Source organism: Silurus meridionalis, chromosome 6 (genome assembly GCF_014805685.1).
Source record: "Silurus meridionalis isolate SWU-2019-XX chromosome 6, ASM1480568v1, whole genome shotgun sequence".
NCBI classification, from domain to species: domain Eukaryota; kingdom Metazoa; phylum Chordata; class Actinopteri; order Siluriformes; family Siluridae; genus Silurus; species Silurus meridionalis.
Window position 1 is genome coordinate 5,487,056 of NC_060889.1, and position 14,676 is coordinate 5,501,731.

A 14,676-nucleotide genomic window follows, 5' to 3' on the forward strand; every position below is an offset into this window, starting at 1 on the left:
TCTCTGTGTGCTGAAGAGAGAGATCTCTCCTCTGTGTGCTGAAGAGAGAGATCTCTCCTCTGTGTGCTGAAGAGAGAGATCTCACCTCTGTGTGCTGAAGAGAGAGATCTCACCTCTGTGTGCTGAAGAGAGAGATCTCACCTCTGTGTACTGAAGAGAGAGATCTCACCTCTGTGTGAAAGTTTCCATACAATAATTACAGCAAACATCACAATGCTTCAACACGTTTATCTGGAGCATCTACACACAGATTCGCAGCAGCACGTGTCATTCGGCAGGAAATAAACACTGCATAACAGCAACAAAACACTTTATAATTGTGAGAGATCAGACCGGATATTAAAAATCCGATCACAAGCAGATGGTGGTAAATACTGTACAGGGTGAAGAGGATCTGATCAGCAGCGTGGTGTGGGTGGAGATGAACAGGAGTTGAATATAAAATAATGATGTAGGAGTTAAATAAAACTATGAATAGTGTTTTCCAGGCAGCTATTTTTGTTTATTGTGTAATAAAAGTTTATTGGTGTGGTTTAAAAAGCGCTTCAGTTCATTGCTTTGTTTGGGTTTCAGTGTAATTGTGTTTAATGGTGAAGGTGGAGCTGGGTGGAGGTTCTCTTTCTACTCAACAACACTGGAAACTGATATTTATTACCTCACACAATCTCCTTCTAATGAGTCCTGGAACAAGTGACACAACAAACCCATGAGTTCAGTCTCAGACCTGCTCAAACTCCAGGTTATGAGATTTGGTTGAATTAATTTTGGTTTTTATTTTTCACCTCAGGAGCTTCAGACTTCAGGAGGTTCTCAACCCAAAAGCAGGAAAAAAAAACCCACTAAGAAAATATTATTGTTGGAAATGCGAGAGCCTGAAATCATCATCACATCTCAGCAACCTCCAGCATTCAAATCTCCATCAATCTTCTTCTGAAGAACAGCGTGGTGAAGCTCCTGAGAAAAACCCAGTAAACACGACAGCAACATGCAAATAAGCAAAGAGTAAAACACACAAATCTAAACTCCATCAGTCAGAACTTTCATTCTGACTTCATCATCTCCAGAATCCCCAATTTGTCCAACTCCACCATTTGTCTTTCTCCATTTTCTTCTCAGTTTTGTCCATCATCTCAACACTCTTCAGTTCCTCCATCTTCTGTTTTTTCTTCACCTCATCTGTCTCCTCCAGCTGCTGTACACTAGAATCCTGTTGGACATCTGGCTTCATTAGCCTAGTCTTGTTCTGGTCCACTCCAATGTTCTGCTGTAAGTTTATGGACCTGCAGGTCTCCTCCAAATCTCTGAGATAGGAAGCGGAAATGTCACAGGTGATCTTCTGGATGTGGTTTCTCAGTGAGGAGATCTCCATCTTCAGCTCCTCATTGGCCTGAAGGAGCATTTTCTGCATCATGTGTGAGTCTTCCAACATGATAAAAATCTTCTCCCAGCGCAATTTATTTCGACCTTCACAGGGACAAGGAGAAGCTGTTGCTGAAACACACACACACACACACATACACACACACACACACACACACACACACACACACACACACACACACAGTAATCCCCTGGTTGGAATCTCGTGCCCAGGTTTATTGCGGAATTGCGTTTGCCACATGATTAATTAGTGTGGCAGATTTTCCGTTTGTGTCGTGGAGAGAAGCATAGACCAAAACACTTAGAGCAAGTTTTATGTTGAAATAAAGACATTTTTTAATAAAAATATAATTATTAATTATAAAATGTAGTGAAATGTTAATACAGCACAGAAAGTAAAGAATGCAGTGACGTGTATCTTTAACTCCGCCTCTTGACACTACTATACACTGTACTGTACATGTGCTCACTATAAACGTGATGAACTGTTTTTCCACTAATTTACACTAAATTCATCTGGCCGTATTCTTGCTAATATTTTCTGTGTGTGTTTAAAGTGTGTGGGAGGAGGATTTATGGGGTGGTGTCGGTTTATCACGGTTTATCGTTTATAGCAGGGCGGTTTTGGAACTTAATCACTGCAATAAACTGCATATTAGTGTGTGTGTGTGTTTATTCATATATTCACAGGCTGTAATCACTTTGTTTATTTGTTAATTTGTTCCTGGTTTAATAAAATAAGTTTGCTTTGTGAAAAGTAACTAAAAATCAACAAACTGCAGTTAAATAAATTAAAACAAATTACTATTAATGCTTATAAACCCTTCAGGTCAGGATTCACTGTAAACACAACCATAGTGAATAATGAGCATTAATTACGTTTACAGACTGGATTATTCCCCTACCCCAAAACCAGACTGGATTATTCCCCTACCCCAGACTGGATTATTCCCCTACCCCAGACTGGATTATTCCCCTGCCCCTATAACAGACTGGATTATTCCCCTGCCCCAAAACCAGACTGGATTATTCCCCTACCCCAAAACCAGACTGGATTATTCCCCTACCCCAGACTGGATTATTCCCCTGCCCCTATAACAGACTGGATTATTCCCCTACCCCAAAACCAGACTGGATTATTCCCCTACCCCAAAACCAGACTGGATTATTCCCCACCCCAGACTGGATTATTCCCCTGCCCCTATAACAGACTGGATTATTCCCCTACCCCTATAACAGACTGGATTATTCCCCTACCCCTATAACAGACTGGATTATTCCCCTGCCCCTATAACAGACTGGATTATTCCCCTGCCCCTATAACAGACTGGATTATTCCCTACCCCTATAACAGACTGGATTATTCCCTACCCCTATAACAGACTGGATTATTCCCCTACCCCTATAACAGACTGGATTATTCCCCTACCCCTAACCCAGACTGGATTATTCCCCTACCCCAGACTGGATTATTCCCCTACCCCTAACCCAGACTGGATTATTCCCCTACCCTAACAGACTGGATTATTCCCCTACCCCAAAACCAGACTGGATTATTCCCCTACCCCAAACCCAGACTGGATTATTCCCCTACCCCTAACCCAGACTGGATTATTCCCCTACCCCTATAACAGACTGGATTATTCCCCTACCCCAAACCCAGACTGGATTATTCCCCTACCCCAACCCAGACTGGATTATTCCCCTACCCCAAACCCAGACTGGATTATTCCCCTATCCCTAACCCAGACTGGATTATTCCCCTACCCCCAAACCCAGACTGGATTATTCCCCTACCCCTAACCCAGACTGGATTATTCCCCTACCCCCAAACCCAGACTGGATTATTCCCCTACCCCTAACCCAGACTGGATTATTCCCTACCCCAGACTGGATTATTCCCCTACCCCTATAACAGACTGGATTATTCCCCTACCCCTATAACAGACTGGATTATTCCCCTACCCCTAACCCAGACTGGATTATTCCCCTACCCCTAACCCAGACTGGATTATTCCCCCACCCCTAACCCAGACTGGATTATTCCCCTACCCCAAACCCAGACTGGATTATTCCCCTACCCCAGACTGGATTATTCCCCACCCCAAACCCAGACTGGATTATTCCCCTACCCCTATAACAGACTGGATTATTCCCCTACCCCTATAACAGACTGGATTATTCCCCTACCCCCAAACCCAGACTGGATTATTCCCCTACCCCTAACCCAGACTGGATTATTCCCCTACCCCTAACCCAGACTGGATTATTCCCCTACCCCCAAACCCAGACTGGATTATTCCCCTACCCCTAACCCAGACTGGATTATTCCCCTACCCCCAAACCCAGACTGGATTATTCCCCTAACCCCAAACCCAGACTGGATTATTCCCCTACCCCTAAACCAGTGTACAGGAGTGTGGAAGTGAAAGATGGAGCTGAAGGTGACTTACTCTGCTGTTGATCTCCGTCTCTGATGTCATTATCGGAGAACTCGTAATAATCCTCATAATTATAACCCAAGCCGTTCCTGCAGAGAAGTGAGAACATCCAGAGGAGCAACAGAGCTTTACACACACACATGCTACACAGTCACAGGGATCAGAGCTAACACACTCACACGCACACTTGCACACACACATACACACACACCTCTCTACTGAAACACTGCTGTACACACAGTGCAGTTCAGTGGACTTTTAAACCAGACATGGCTTGGAGGAGGATCACAGTGTGTGTGTGTGTGTGTGTGTGTGTGTGTGTGTGTGTAATAAGAGAGATCCTGAGGGGGGGGGTTCTTCCTTAGTTCCTCTGCTGGATCCTCCTAAAGGTGAAGAGAGAGAGTGAAACATGAAACACGAGCTTTATCTTCGCTCTCCGGTCCTTCAGAGTCATCATTCATCACCATAAACCACTGACACAAGACATGAAGAGAGAGAGAGATAGAGATAGAGAGAGAGAGAGTGTGTGTGCGTATGTGTGCGTGCAGTGTGCGTGTGTGTGTGAGTGTGTGTGTGTGTGTGCGCATGTGTGCGTGTGTGCGTCTGTGTGCGCGTGTGTGTGCGTGTGCGCGCGTGTGTGTGTGTGTGGTGAGTGAGTGTGTGTGTGTGTGTGGTGAGTGAGTGTGTGTGTGTGTGTGCGTGTGTGCGCGCGTGTGTGTGTGCGTCTGTGCGCGCGTGTGTGTGTGTGAGTGAGTGAGTGTGTGTGTGTGTGCACACTAAACTGGAAGTAAAAGTAAAAGAAAGAAAGAATGAACTTCCAGTAAAGACGATGAAACTGTAAGGAGGAGAACATGTGATAATTTCATTAGGAAGCTGAAGGTCAGAGGTCAGAAGTCCACCCGTATCACTGACACCTGTCTCTCTCTCCACTTCCTCTTGGCTGGAGCTCGAAATGATTTAGTCATTACATCATCAAACTCTCACATCGGCAAACGGCCACAGGCACGGAAGTGAGCGAGATCATGTTCACTGCATGGACCTGTCTGTCTGTCCATCCGTCTGTCTGTCCATTCGTATGTCTGTACATTTGTCTGCCTCTCCATCCGTCTGTCTCTCCATCCGTCTGTCTGTCTGTCCATTCGTCTGCCTCTCCATCCGTCTGTCTGTCCATCCGTCTGTCTGTCTGTCCATTCGTCTGCCTCTCCATCCGTCTGTCTGTCTGTCTGTCCATCTGTCAGTCTGAGATCATGTTTACTCCATGGACCTGTCTAACATCATCTCTGCTTTCATCTGCCTCAGATACATTCAGCAGGGTTTCAGGTTTGCTCTCTCGCTGCTCAGGGAAGTCCAACACTGCAATCAGAGGTTTACACAAAAACTACAGGTATTTCTTTTTAATCAAATTGAAAACTTTCGCCAAAAATGTATACAGACGCAACATTGTGATCTTATTGACTGCATTTATTCCATACTGCTGCTGTTACTGAAATAAATAGATCCCTCAGGAGAAAGTCAGAGGTGATGGTGGTGAGGGAAAAACTTCCTGAGATGGTATGAGGAAGAAACCTTCAGAGGAACCAGACTCGGATGGGAACCTCATCCTCATCCTCATCTGAGTGCCACCGCTTGTCCATTTTAATAAAGTTTTATTATTGTTAAGGTTCTCAGCTGTTGACTGATGAAGACTCGGGTGTAAAACTGTTCATGGTGAATGTGGTCCTAAACCGTCAGTGCTGTACCACTGTACTCCTGTAATATCTTCATTCCAGAGGAGTTTACACGTTTTCTCACTCACGTGCTGACGTGTGATTGTTAGAGAGAAAAGAGAGTCTGAAGAGGGAACAAGTGTTTATAGCTGCTGAAGGTGAGTGAGAACAGGAACTGAGATGTTTTAGGGAACTATGACCTGATATAACCAGGTATAACCTGATTATAACCTAATAATAACAGATACAATCTGATATAGTAGAGAAGGTTGTTGTTCAGGAACTGTAGAAACTCTATATTTCGGTTGTATTTTATTGTTTTTATTATTAAATGTGTTCAGTTTTTGTTTCAGAAACTCTCCTGCAGTAACGTGAGTTCTCTGAGATCCTGAACTCTCGTGATACTTAGCGGGATTTAGAATTTAAACAGACTTGACATCATTTCCGCTTCGGTGTTGCCGAACTTCCGGGACGTAAAGTTTCCGTTGAGAGGAAGTTTATTGAGCGGTGTTTAGTTTTGCACACGGAGAGAATCAGCATGTTCCCCAGTGTGATTTCACCGAAACTGTGTGTTCAGAACCAGAACCAGACCCAGGCGGGGATTGTGGTCGGAGATGCGGTGCATTCGGGAGTTTGGTTGGTCATAGACAGCTCTCTGGTGCCGGAGGAGAAGCGCCTGGAGACTCCTTCCATGCTGGACGGACTGGAGCTTCACAGCGAGACCGAGCTCAGGATTGTGGGCTGTGAACTGATCCAGTCCGCGGGGATTCTTCTCAGACTGCCTCAGGTTACCATACCGTCACTCTCATTTCACTTCACACGGAGGAGTTCCAGCGCTAACGGAGGCTAACTGCTAACCGCTAACTAACCAGGCTTTGTCTCATTCACTGTGTAGATCTGTGAGGTTCAAAAACCTGTACTGTTCCACACAAAACACCTCACATCCTCCTCACACCTTCTCACATCCTCCTCACACCTTCTCACATCCTCCTCACACCTTCTCACATCCTCCTCACACCTTCTCACATCTTCCTTCTCCTCACCTTCTCACATCCTCCTTCTCCTCACCTTCTCACATCTTCCTCCTCCTCACCTTCTCACATCTTCCTCCTCCTCACCGTCACATCCTCCTCCTCCTCACCTTCTCACATCCTCCTTCTCCTCACCTTCTCACATCTTCCTTCTCCTCACCTTCTCACATCTTCCTCCTCCTCACCGTCTCACATCCTCCTCCTCACCGTCTCACATCCTCCTCCTCACCTTCTCACATCCTCCTCACACCTTCTCACATCTTCCTTCTCCTCACCTTCTCACATCCTCCTTCTCCTCACATCCTCCTTCTCCTCACCTTCTCACATCTTCCTCCTCCTCACCGCCTCACATCCTCCTCCTCACACCGTCTCACATCCTCCTCCTCACCTTCTCACATCCTCCTCCTCACCTTCTCACATCCTCCTCCTCACCTTCTCACATCCTCCTCCTCACCTTCTCACATCCTCCTCACCTTCTCACATCCTCCTTCTCACCTTCTCACATCCTCCTTCTCACATCCTCCTCCTCACCTTCTCACATCCTCCTCCTCCTCCTCCTCCTCCTCACATCCTCCTCCTCACCTCACATCCTCCTCCTCACCGCTCACATCCTCCTCCTCCTCACCGTCTCACATCCTCCTCCTCACCGCCTCACATCCTCCTCCTCACACCGCCTCACATCCTCCTCCTCACACCGTCTCACATCCTCCTCCTCCTCACCGCCTCACATCCTCCTCCTCACCTTCTCACATCCTCCTCCTCACCTTCTCACATCCTCCTCCTCACCTTCTCACATCCTCCTTCTCACCTTCTCACATCCTCCTTCTCACATCCTCCTCCTCACCTTCTCACATCCTCCTCCTCACCTTCTCACATCCTCCTCCTCACCTTCTTAAATCCTCCTCCTCACCTTCTCACATCCTCCTCCTCCTCCTCACCTTCTCACATCCTCCTCCTCCTCCTCACCTTCTCACATCCTCCTCCTCCTCACCTTCTCACATCCTCCTCCTCCTCCTCCTCACCTTCTCACATCCTCCTCCTCACCTTCTTACATCCTCCTCCTCACCTTCTCACATCCTCCTCCTCACCTTCTTACATCCTCCTCACACCTTCACACCTGCATTACTCTTCCTTTTACAGGTTGCCATGGCGACAGGACAGGTCCTCTTCCAGAGGTTCTTTTACTCCAAATCTTTCATCAAACACAACTTTGAGGTAAACCATAGACCCTATAATGACATCATACACACTGTACTAGTGACCCTGAGCTGTGTGTGTGTGTGTGTGTGTGTCAGATCGTGGCAATGGCATGTGTGAATCTCGCCTCTAAGATTGAGGAGTGTCCGAGGAGAGTACGTGACGTCATCAACGTGTTCCATCACCTGAAGCAGGGAAGAAGAAAAAGGTTCATCATCATCATCATCTAAATTATATTCATCTTCATCCTCATGCTCCACTTAGTGTCAGTGGGAAACTGAAGGAATAACTGTTTGTGTGTGTGTGTGTGTGTGTGTGTGTGTGTGTGTGTGTGTGTGTGTGTGTTAGGAGTGCTCCACTGTACCTGGATCAGAATTACATCAACACTAAGAACCAGGTGATCAAAGCTGAACGTCGTGTGCTGAAGGAGCTCGGCTTCTGCGTTCATGTCAAACACCCACACAAGGTACCATCCCAGAGAACAGGTTCTCTCACACAGCAGGAACCTTCACTACTGTTCCAAGTTCTGATGGGGTATTGTGTGTGTGTGTGTGTGTGTGTGTGTGTGTGTGTGTGTGTGTAGATGATTGTTATGTACCTGCAGGTGTTGGAGTGTGAGAAGAATCAGACTCTGGTGCAGACGGCCTGGTGGGTGGAGATTTGTGTAATTACACACACATTAATGCAGTGCTGGATGAAGGAGATGTTTAGATGTTACATCACACCTAAGTGTAGAGGAGACACCTCCAGGGGGAAAAAAAATCAGTGTTTTAATCTTTCAGAAGATCCTGAGGAAGAAAACAGGTGGTGTAACATCAACACATGCAGCCTGAGTCCAGATCAATAGATGTTTAAGGGGGAAGGGGCGGGGCTTCCAGCTGTTAATACAGGTGTGTAGTTAATGAAGGGGTGGAGCTTCCAGGTGGTGTTAAAGACTCACCCAGCTGTGGATGGTCTCCAGGTGTTAGTTATGAGGATTAGGTTGGTGGACCCAGTGGACGTGTGAGGTCACGTGTAGAATAGGAACCGGTTGTAAACGGGGTTCAGGAGTGTTCATGCTGCTTCACAGGAACTACATGAACGACGCACTCAGAACGGACGCATTCGTGAGGTTCGAACCGGAGACCATCGCGTGTGCCTGTATCTACCTGGCTGCTCGAGCTCTGCAGGTGAACACACACACATGCACACACACACGCACTCACACACTCTCTAACTACTGTGAGATCTTTACACACATTGAGTAAAGACCAGAAATCCTAGTGACATGTATTAAGGCTGTGTGTGTGTGTGTGTGTGTGTGTGGTCAGATTCCTCTCCCTATGAAGCCACACTGGTTCCTCCTGTTTGGCGCGTCGGAGTCGGATATCAGGGAAATCTGCGTCAGCACGCTGAAGCTCTACGCCAGGAGTAAGGTGTGTTATTAATGAATCACACACACACACGCACACCTACCTATGCTGCAACCAAGGGGCGGGGCTTAGCAGTGGGTGGAACATGGTCACGCCCACTAACGGTTTGTGTAAGAGGGTGTGAATACATTTGTACACGAGTAGTATAGCTCCAGATGTTCAGTGGACTCGTACAGTACAGAACGATATGAACTTTCCAGAACACACACACACACACACACACTTTACATTTCAGAAAATACACTTTATTACATTTATATGAATGATGTCTGTTCAGTAAGAGATGATATTTCTCGTGTGTGTGTGTGTGTGTGTGTCACAGCCGGATGTTGCTGAGTTGGAGAAGGAGGTGGAGAAGAGAAAGGCACATCTGGAGGAGGAGAAGCTGAAGGTGAAGGGAGTGAACTACAGCCTGACTCCAGCTCTCAACCACACAAACACCTTCTCTCCTGCTTCTAAACCTGGTGTGTGTGTGTGGTGTGTTGTGTGTGTGTGTGGTGTGTTGTGTTTATGGAACACCAGAAGTTTGTGTGATGTGTAATAAACACAAACATTCCCGTGTGCTCAGGTTCTCCGGGGGAGATGAAGACAGAAGAAAACGGGAAACAGGTGAAAGAGGATCAGCACCTGAAGTCCAGAAGCCCCATCAGCAGGTAGGTGTGTGTGTGTGTGTGTGTGTGTGTGTGTAAGACCAGGATTTATAAATGTACTGTATACTTGTGTGTGTGTGTTCACAGTATGAAAAAGGAGGAGAGTGGAGTTGTGCAGAATGGTCACACTGCCTCCAGGGGGCGCTCTGCATCCCCCTCCCCTCACACACGGTGAGTCGGTTACCATGGAGATGTTAGGGTGGGCATGGTTATCTTCGGTCATTAATAGTGGCCTGTTTTTTGCCTCAGTCGGAGTCACTCAGGAACCTACAGCTCTCCCGGCAGCCGCAGCCCGTCACCACGGCAACGCCCAAGCCAAAGGTCACAGCAAGGTCGGCGGGATCAGAGCCACCATAGGGACGGAGGGAGCCGCTCCAGTAGCGACTCGCGGGGCCGTCACCGCGACGACGGGAAACGAAGGGTCGAGCACTGGGCGAGGAGAGACCGGGATCGGTCACGTGATCGTGAGAGGTCACATGCTCACGGGCATAAACACAAGAGCGGAACACGCTCGTCACATTCCCGCCACCGTAGGTAAACTTTGTCTCGCAGGATTCTGATTGGCTAATTTAGGGAACCAGTAAGAATATAGAGGAGGTGGGGTTTCGAACAGAAGACGGGATTTGATTCGCTGGAATCTACACCAGTCAGAACCTGCAGGATGTTCGCAGGCTCACAGCGCTATTGGCTAACATTTATATAGCTAACATTACAGATAGGGCTAGGAGATGTGACCAAACACACACACACACCACAAACAAATTGGCTGCCTATGTACCTTATCCATAACTCCACCCCTTGTGTATTTTCACTGGTTGTTATAGCCAATTAAAATCCTTTCAGCCCCGAGACGTGACTTCTGGTGGATGGAGCTTCGTTTTAAAATTTGGAACTGTTAGAGAGCCTATTGGAGGACGATGAGGACTTCCTGTCCTGTCCAGTGGCATGCTGGGAATGCAGGAGGCGGGGCTTAGTCATTACAGAGCTTCATATTGAAGAGCTGAATTTGTGCCTTTTTATTTTCTTTTATCTGTCAGACTTGAAAATGCACACAAGTGAACCGAGGAAGCGCGCGTGTGTGTGGGGGGTGGGGGGGGAAGCCAGATGTGTGGTGATGGAGCACAGCTGGATTTCTGCACTCTGTCCTTCACACTGCATCACTTTTACATCACATACATTATGTTTGTACCTTTGATAAGGTTTTCTGTTTTAATAAAACGTTTCTCGCTCGAGTCAGAGCTGTGCAGTGTTGTGGGTTCTCCAGGTGTAAACATGATGATGATGATGATGTCACTCAGCCTGGGTGGTGGTGCTGGTGGTGGTGGTGATCCTGCGGATGTGTGTGTAAGACTTCCTGAGCGTGACGCTGCCGTGGTGGGAGACTCCCCGAGGCAGCACACACTCCTCCGTCAGCGTGTTCTTGTCCGGGTCCCAGCAGAGAACCGTGCCGATGACGGTGTTCTTGTCGTCCCTCCCTCCGGTGATGAAGAGTTTATTACAGCATGCTGAGAGGCCGCAACTCGCTCGCTCACTGTCCAGCTGAGTGACCATCGTCCACACGTCCTTGCCTGGACTGTAGCTAAACAACGCCTTCATTGCCCCGCCTACAGGGCAAGAAGGGGGCGGAATCAGATGTCAGACAGGAAATGTCAGTAGGGAAAAGGAAGAGAGTGAGACAGATTTGTAATAAAGAGGGAGAAAAACAGCAGGAGTTGTAATAAACGAGTGAATGTGAGAGGCGGTTGCTTTACCCACGACGTAGATGACGTCTCTGAACGTTACGGCGTTGGTGCATTTCGCTTCCACAGGCATCGGGCTTTTTAACGTCCATTTATTAGTCGCTGTGTCGAAACACTGCAGGCTGTTGGTGGCGAGTTTCCCATTCGGTCCTCCTCCGATAACGAAGATGCAACTTCTGTAACTCGCGGCGGAAAACGAGCTGACTGCGAGGAGCAGAGGAGCCGCCTGAGGGGGACGAGCCAGATCAGTTATTCATACACTGACCTCTAAATGACCTTAACCTCAATCTGCTCTACACTAAATCACCTCTGTCCAGCTGTTGTGAAAGGGATCGTACACCTCCACGCTGCTGAGTCTCTGAGCCCCATCAAAGCCCCCCATGGCGTACACCTTCCCCCCCGACACCGCCATCTTGTGTCTCCATCGTCCCGTGCTCAGGTAGTCCACCTGGATCCACTTGTTGAGGGACGCGTTATACTTCCACACGTCGTGCTGCGTCTCTTTTCCACCTGAGAAACGAGGGGAGTTTAGAAACACATGGCAGGTTTAGATTGGAACACAGCCTGTCCTTTCTGCTCTCTGACCTGAGAGGTACACTTCGTTACGGAAGGTAACGCAAGCGAACTCCACCCACTTCCTGCTTTCGCTCTCGGACTCTGTATCTGTGCCAGGAAGCTTGGCCACCTCCAGACGGCTCCTGCGCAGGGGGTCCAGACACGTCACTTCTGAGACGAACTTCTCATCTTTAGTGCAGCCTCCAATGATCACAAACACCTCCGACTGGTGCTGATGGAGGCGGGGCTTAGTACGCTCAGAAATCACCTAAATAAACACATAGAGGCGGGGCTTAGTGCACTTTGGACTCACCTGTAAATGACCTACAGTGTGTACATATAACACTGTGTGTGAAGCCCACCTCAGTCCCAGACAAGTGATAAGCTCGAGCCTCCTGTAGCAGAGGGAAAGCCTGTGTGCAGGAGCGGATCATGGCGTTGCTCTCCACCTTCTCCAGGAAGTAGCAGGGTTCCAACAGCGGCAGTCTAACGTGAGCGAGAACCCGGGCCAGTGAGGGCAGGCGCTCGTCAGGACATGCCTTCACCCATCGAATCACTGCCTCATACACACACTCCTCATTGCTCACAGCCAGCTCGTCATTTCTCAGCAGCTCCACCAGCACCTCCAGCGGCAGCTCCAGCATCTCCTCGTGCTCCACCACGTGCCCGAAGTTCTGCATGATGTAGTCCTGCACACGGTTCTTCAGCTCCTCCAGGGAGTGTGTGTCGGCCAGCCTCAGAACCCCGACACAGTTCTCCGGGTGGAGCGACTCGGACAGGAAATGCGAACACGCCTCCATCACCCGTGGGAACTGCAGATCAACACCGTGGGTGAAGCACCGATAATCAATACATCAATCATTCTGATCAATACAGAAAAAGGAAAAAAAAACTAAAACACATACACTAATAATAATTAAAATGCGGTTATCAAAATGCTAGTGACGGTGTGGCTCCTAGGGACGAATCCTCGATCCACAATGCGGTAAATGTGGAAAAAAAGGGTACGAGTTCACTTGGTGGAGCTGCCTCGCCTTTTTAGGTGCTGGAGATTATGGACTCTTCTGCTGTGAAGACTTCGTCTCAGCGTTGTACCAGTGCACCTGAGTTTCATCACTGGTAATGATCCTCTACGTGAAGGACGGCTTGTCCACGGCACACTAATAGACTTCAGGGCAAACCGACCAGGTTTTCCTTCTGCTTCTGGATTAACAGTCCACGGGAAAAACACGGCAGAGTGCCATTCAAAAAATTACTAATTGAACGACTCATTGCGGCGCCACCGTATGTCAAACATACGTCACGTTGAAGGTCTCTGTGGCAATGTGCGCATGGCTCCTGATCTACACGCTATAAAGGTCGGTGCTCCCTGTGACTTTGCGTGCAGTCTTGTGCTGCTATCTGTTGGCGTGTTACAAAACTAGTCCCAAAACCTTTTAATATCACCTCATAATTTACTGAATATTGAACAGTGGAGAAAGAAAAAACTCACACACATCTGTAAAATACATGAGAATCTCACCCACACACCATAAACCTACCCCACAGTAAACATACACAATAAACCTACCCCACAGTAAACACACACACACACACACCATAAACCTACCCACAGTAAACACACACACAATAAACCTACCCCAGTAAACACACACACACACACACACACACACACACCATAAACCTACCCCACAGTAAACATACACACAATAAACCTACCCCACAGTAAACACACACACACACACACCATAAACCTACCCCACAGTAAACATACACACAATAAACCTACCCACAGTAAACACACACACACACACACACACACCATAAACCTACCCCACAGTAAACATACACACAATAAACCTACCCCACAGTAAACACACACACACACACACACACCATAAACCTACCCCACAGTAAACACACACACCATAAACCTACCCCACAGTACACACACACACATAAACCTACCCCACAGTAAACACACACACACACACACCCACACCATAAACCTACCCCACAGTAAACATACACACAATAAACCTACCCCACAGTAAACACACACACACACACACACACATAAACCTACCCCACAGTAAACATACACACAATAAACCTACCCCACAGTAAACACCCACACCATAAACCTACCCCACAGTAAACATACACATTAAACCTACCCCACAGTAAACACACACACCACACCATAAACCTACCCCACAGTAAACATACACACAATAAACCTACCCCACAGTAAACACACACACCCACACCATAAACCTACCCCACAGTAAACATACACACAATAAACCTACCCCACAGTAAACACACACACACACACACACACACACACACCATAAACCTACCCCACAGTAAACATACACACACACACACACACACACACACACCATAAACCTACCCCACAGTAAACACACACACACACACCATAAACCTACCCCACAGTAACACACACACACACCATAAACCTACCCCACAGTAACACACACACACACACACACACACACAATAAACCTACCCCACAGTAAACACACACTCACACACACACAC

General features: G+C 47.7%; 3 protein-coding genes across 3 annotated transcripts in view; 1 reads left to right on the plus strand and 2 right to left on the minus strand.

The window, feature by feature from the left end:
• Positions 1-281: 281 nt before the first annotated feature.
• Positions 282-4,125, minus strand: ptx3b (pentraxin 3, long b). The gene is made up of 2 exons (XM_046852700.1): positions 3,834-4,125; positions 282-1,491 (listed from the first exon to the last, which is right to left on the minus strand). The coding sequence occupies exons 1-2, from the start codon at positions 3,961-3,963 to the stop codon at positions 1,055-1,057; spliced, it is 567 nt and encodes a 188-aa protein (XP_046708656.1). The 5' UTR covers positions 3,964-4,125; the 3' UTR covers positions 282-1,054.
• A 1,838-nt stretch (positions 4,126-5,963) lies between these two features.
• Positions 5,964-11,049, plus strand: LOC124388061 (cyclin-L1-like). The gene is made up of 11 exons (XM_046852695.1): positions 5,964-6,314; positions 7,699-7,773; positions 7,854-7,963; positions 8,104-8,221; positions 8,339-8,403; positions 8,825-8,924; positions 9,066-9,170; positions 9,490-9,631; positions 9,736-9,820; positions 9,905-9,988; positions 10,067-11,049. Exons 1-11 carry the CDS (start codon positions 6,066-6,068, stop codon positions 10,353-10,355), a joined length of 1,422 nt encoding a protein of 473 aa, XP_046708651.1. The 5' UTR covers positions 5,964-6,065; the 3' UTR covers positions 10,356-11,049.
• klhl6 (kelch-like family member 6) overlaps positions 10,810-14,676 on the minus strand; it is a 14,811-nt gene continuing 10,944 nt past the window's right edge. The window contains exons 3-7 of the mRNA XM_046852687.1: positions 12,474-12,923; positions 12,142-12,379; positions 11,864-12,066; positions 11,569-11,782; positions 10,810-11,421 (exon numbers count right to left, since the gene is read on the minus strand). Of these exons, the coding sequence (XP_046708643.1) occupies positions 11,108-11,421; positions 11,569-11,782; positions 11,864-12,066; positions 12,142-12,379; positions 12,474-12,923 (1,419 nt within the window). The 3' untranslated portion in view covers positions 10,810-11,107. The remainder of the gene's footprint in view (positions 11,422-11,568; positions 11,783-11,863; positions 12,067-12,141; positions 12,380-12,473; positions 12,924-14,676) is intronic.

Excerpts from the sequence above, each read along its gene's own strand:
- ptx3b (XM_046852700.1), bottom strand. The coding sequence starts at position 3,963 with ATGTGTGTGTGTAAAGCTCTGTTGCTCCTCTGGATGTTCTCACTTCTC. Across the intron at positions 1,492-3,833 it reads AGACGGAGATCAACAGCAGA|CAACAGCTTCTCCTTGTCCC; the intron begins GTAAGTCACCTT and ends TGTGTGTTTCAG.
- LOC124388061 (XM_046852695.1), top strand. The coding sequence starts at position 6,066 with ATGTTCCCCAGTGTGATTTCACCGAAACTGTGTGTTCAGAACCAGAAC. Across the intron at positions 6,315-7,698 it reads TTCTTCTCAGACTGCCTCAG|GTTGCCATGGCGACAGGACA; the intron begins GTTACCATACCG and ends TTCCTTTTACAG. Across the intron at positions 8,222-8,338 it reads ATGTCAAACACCCACACAAG|ATGATTGTTATGTACCTGCA; the intron begins GTACCATCCCAG and ends GTGTGTGTGTAG.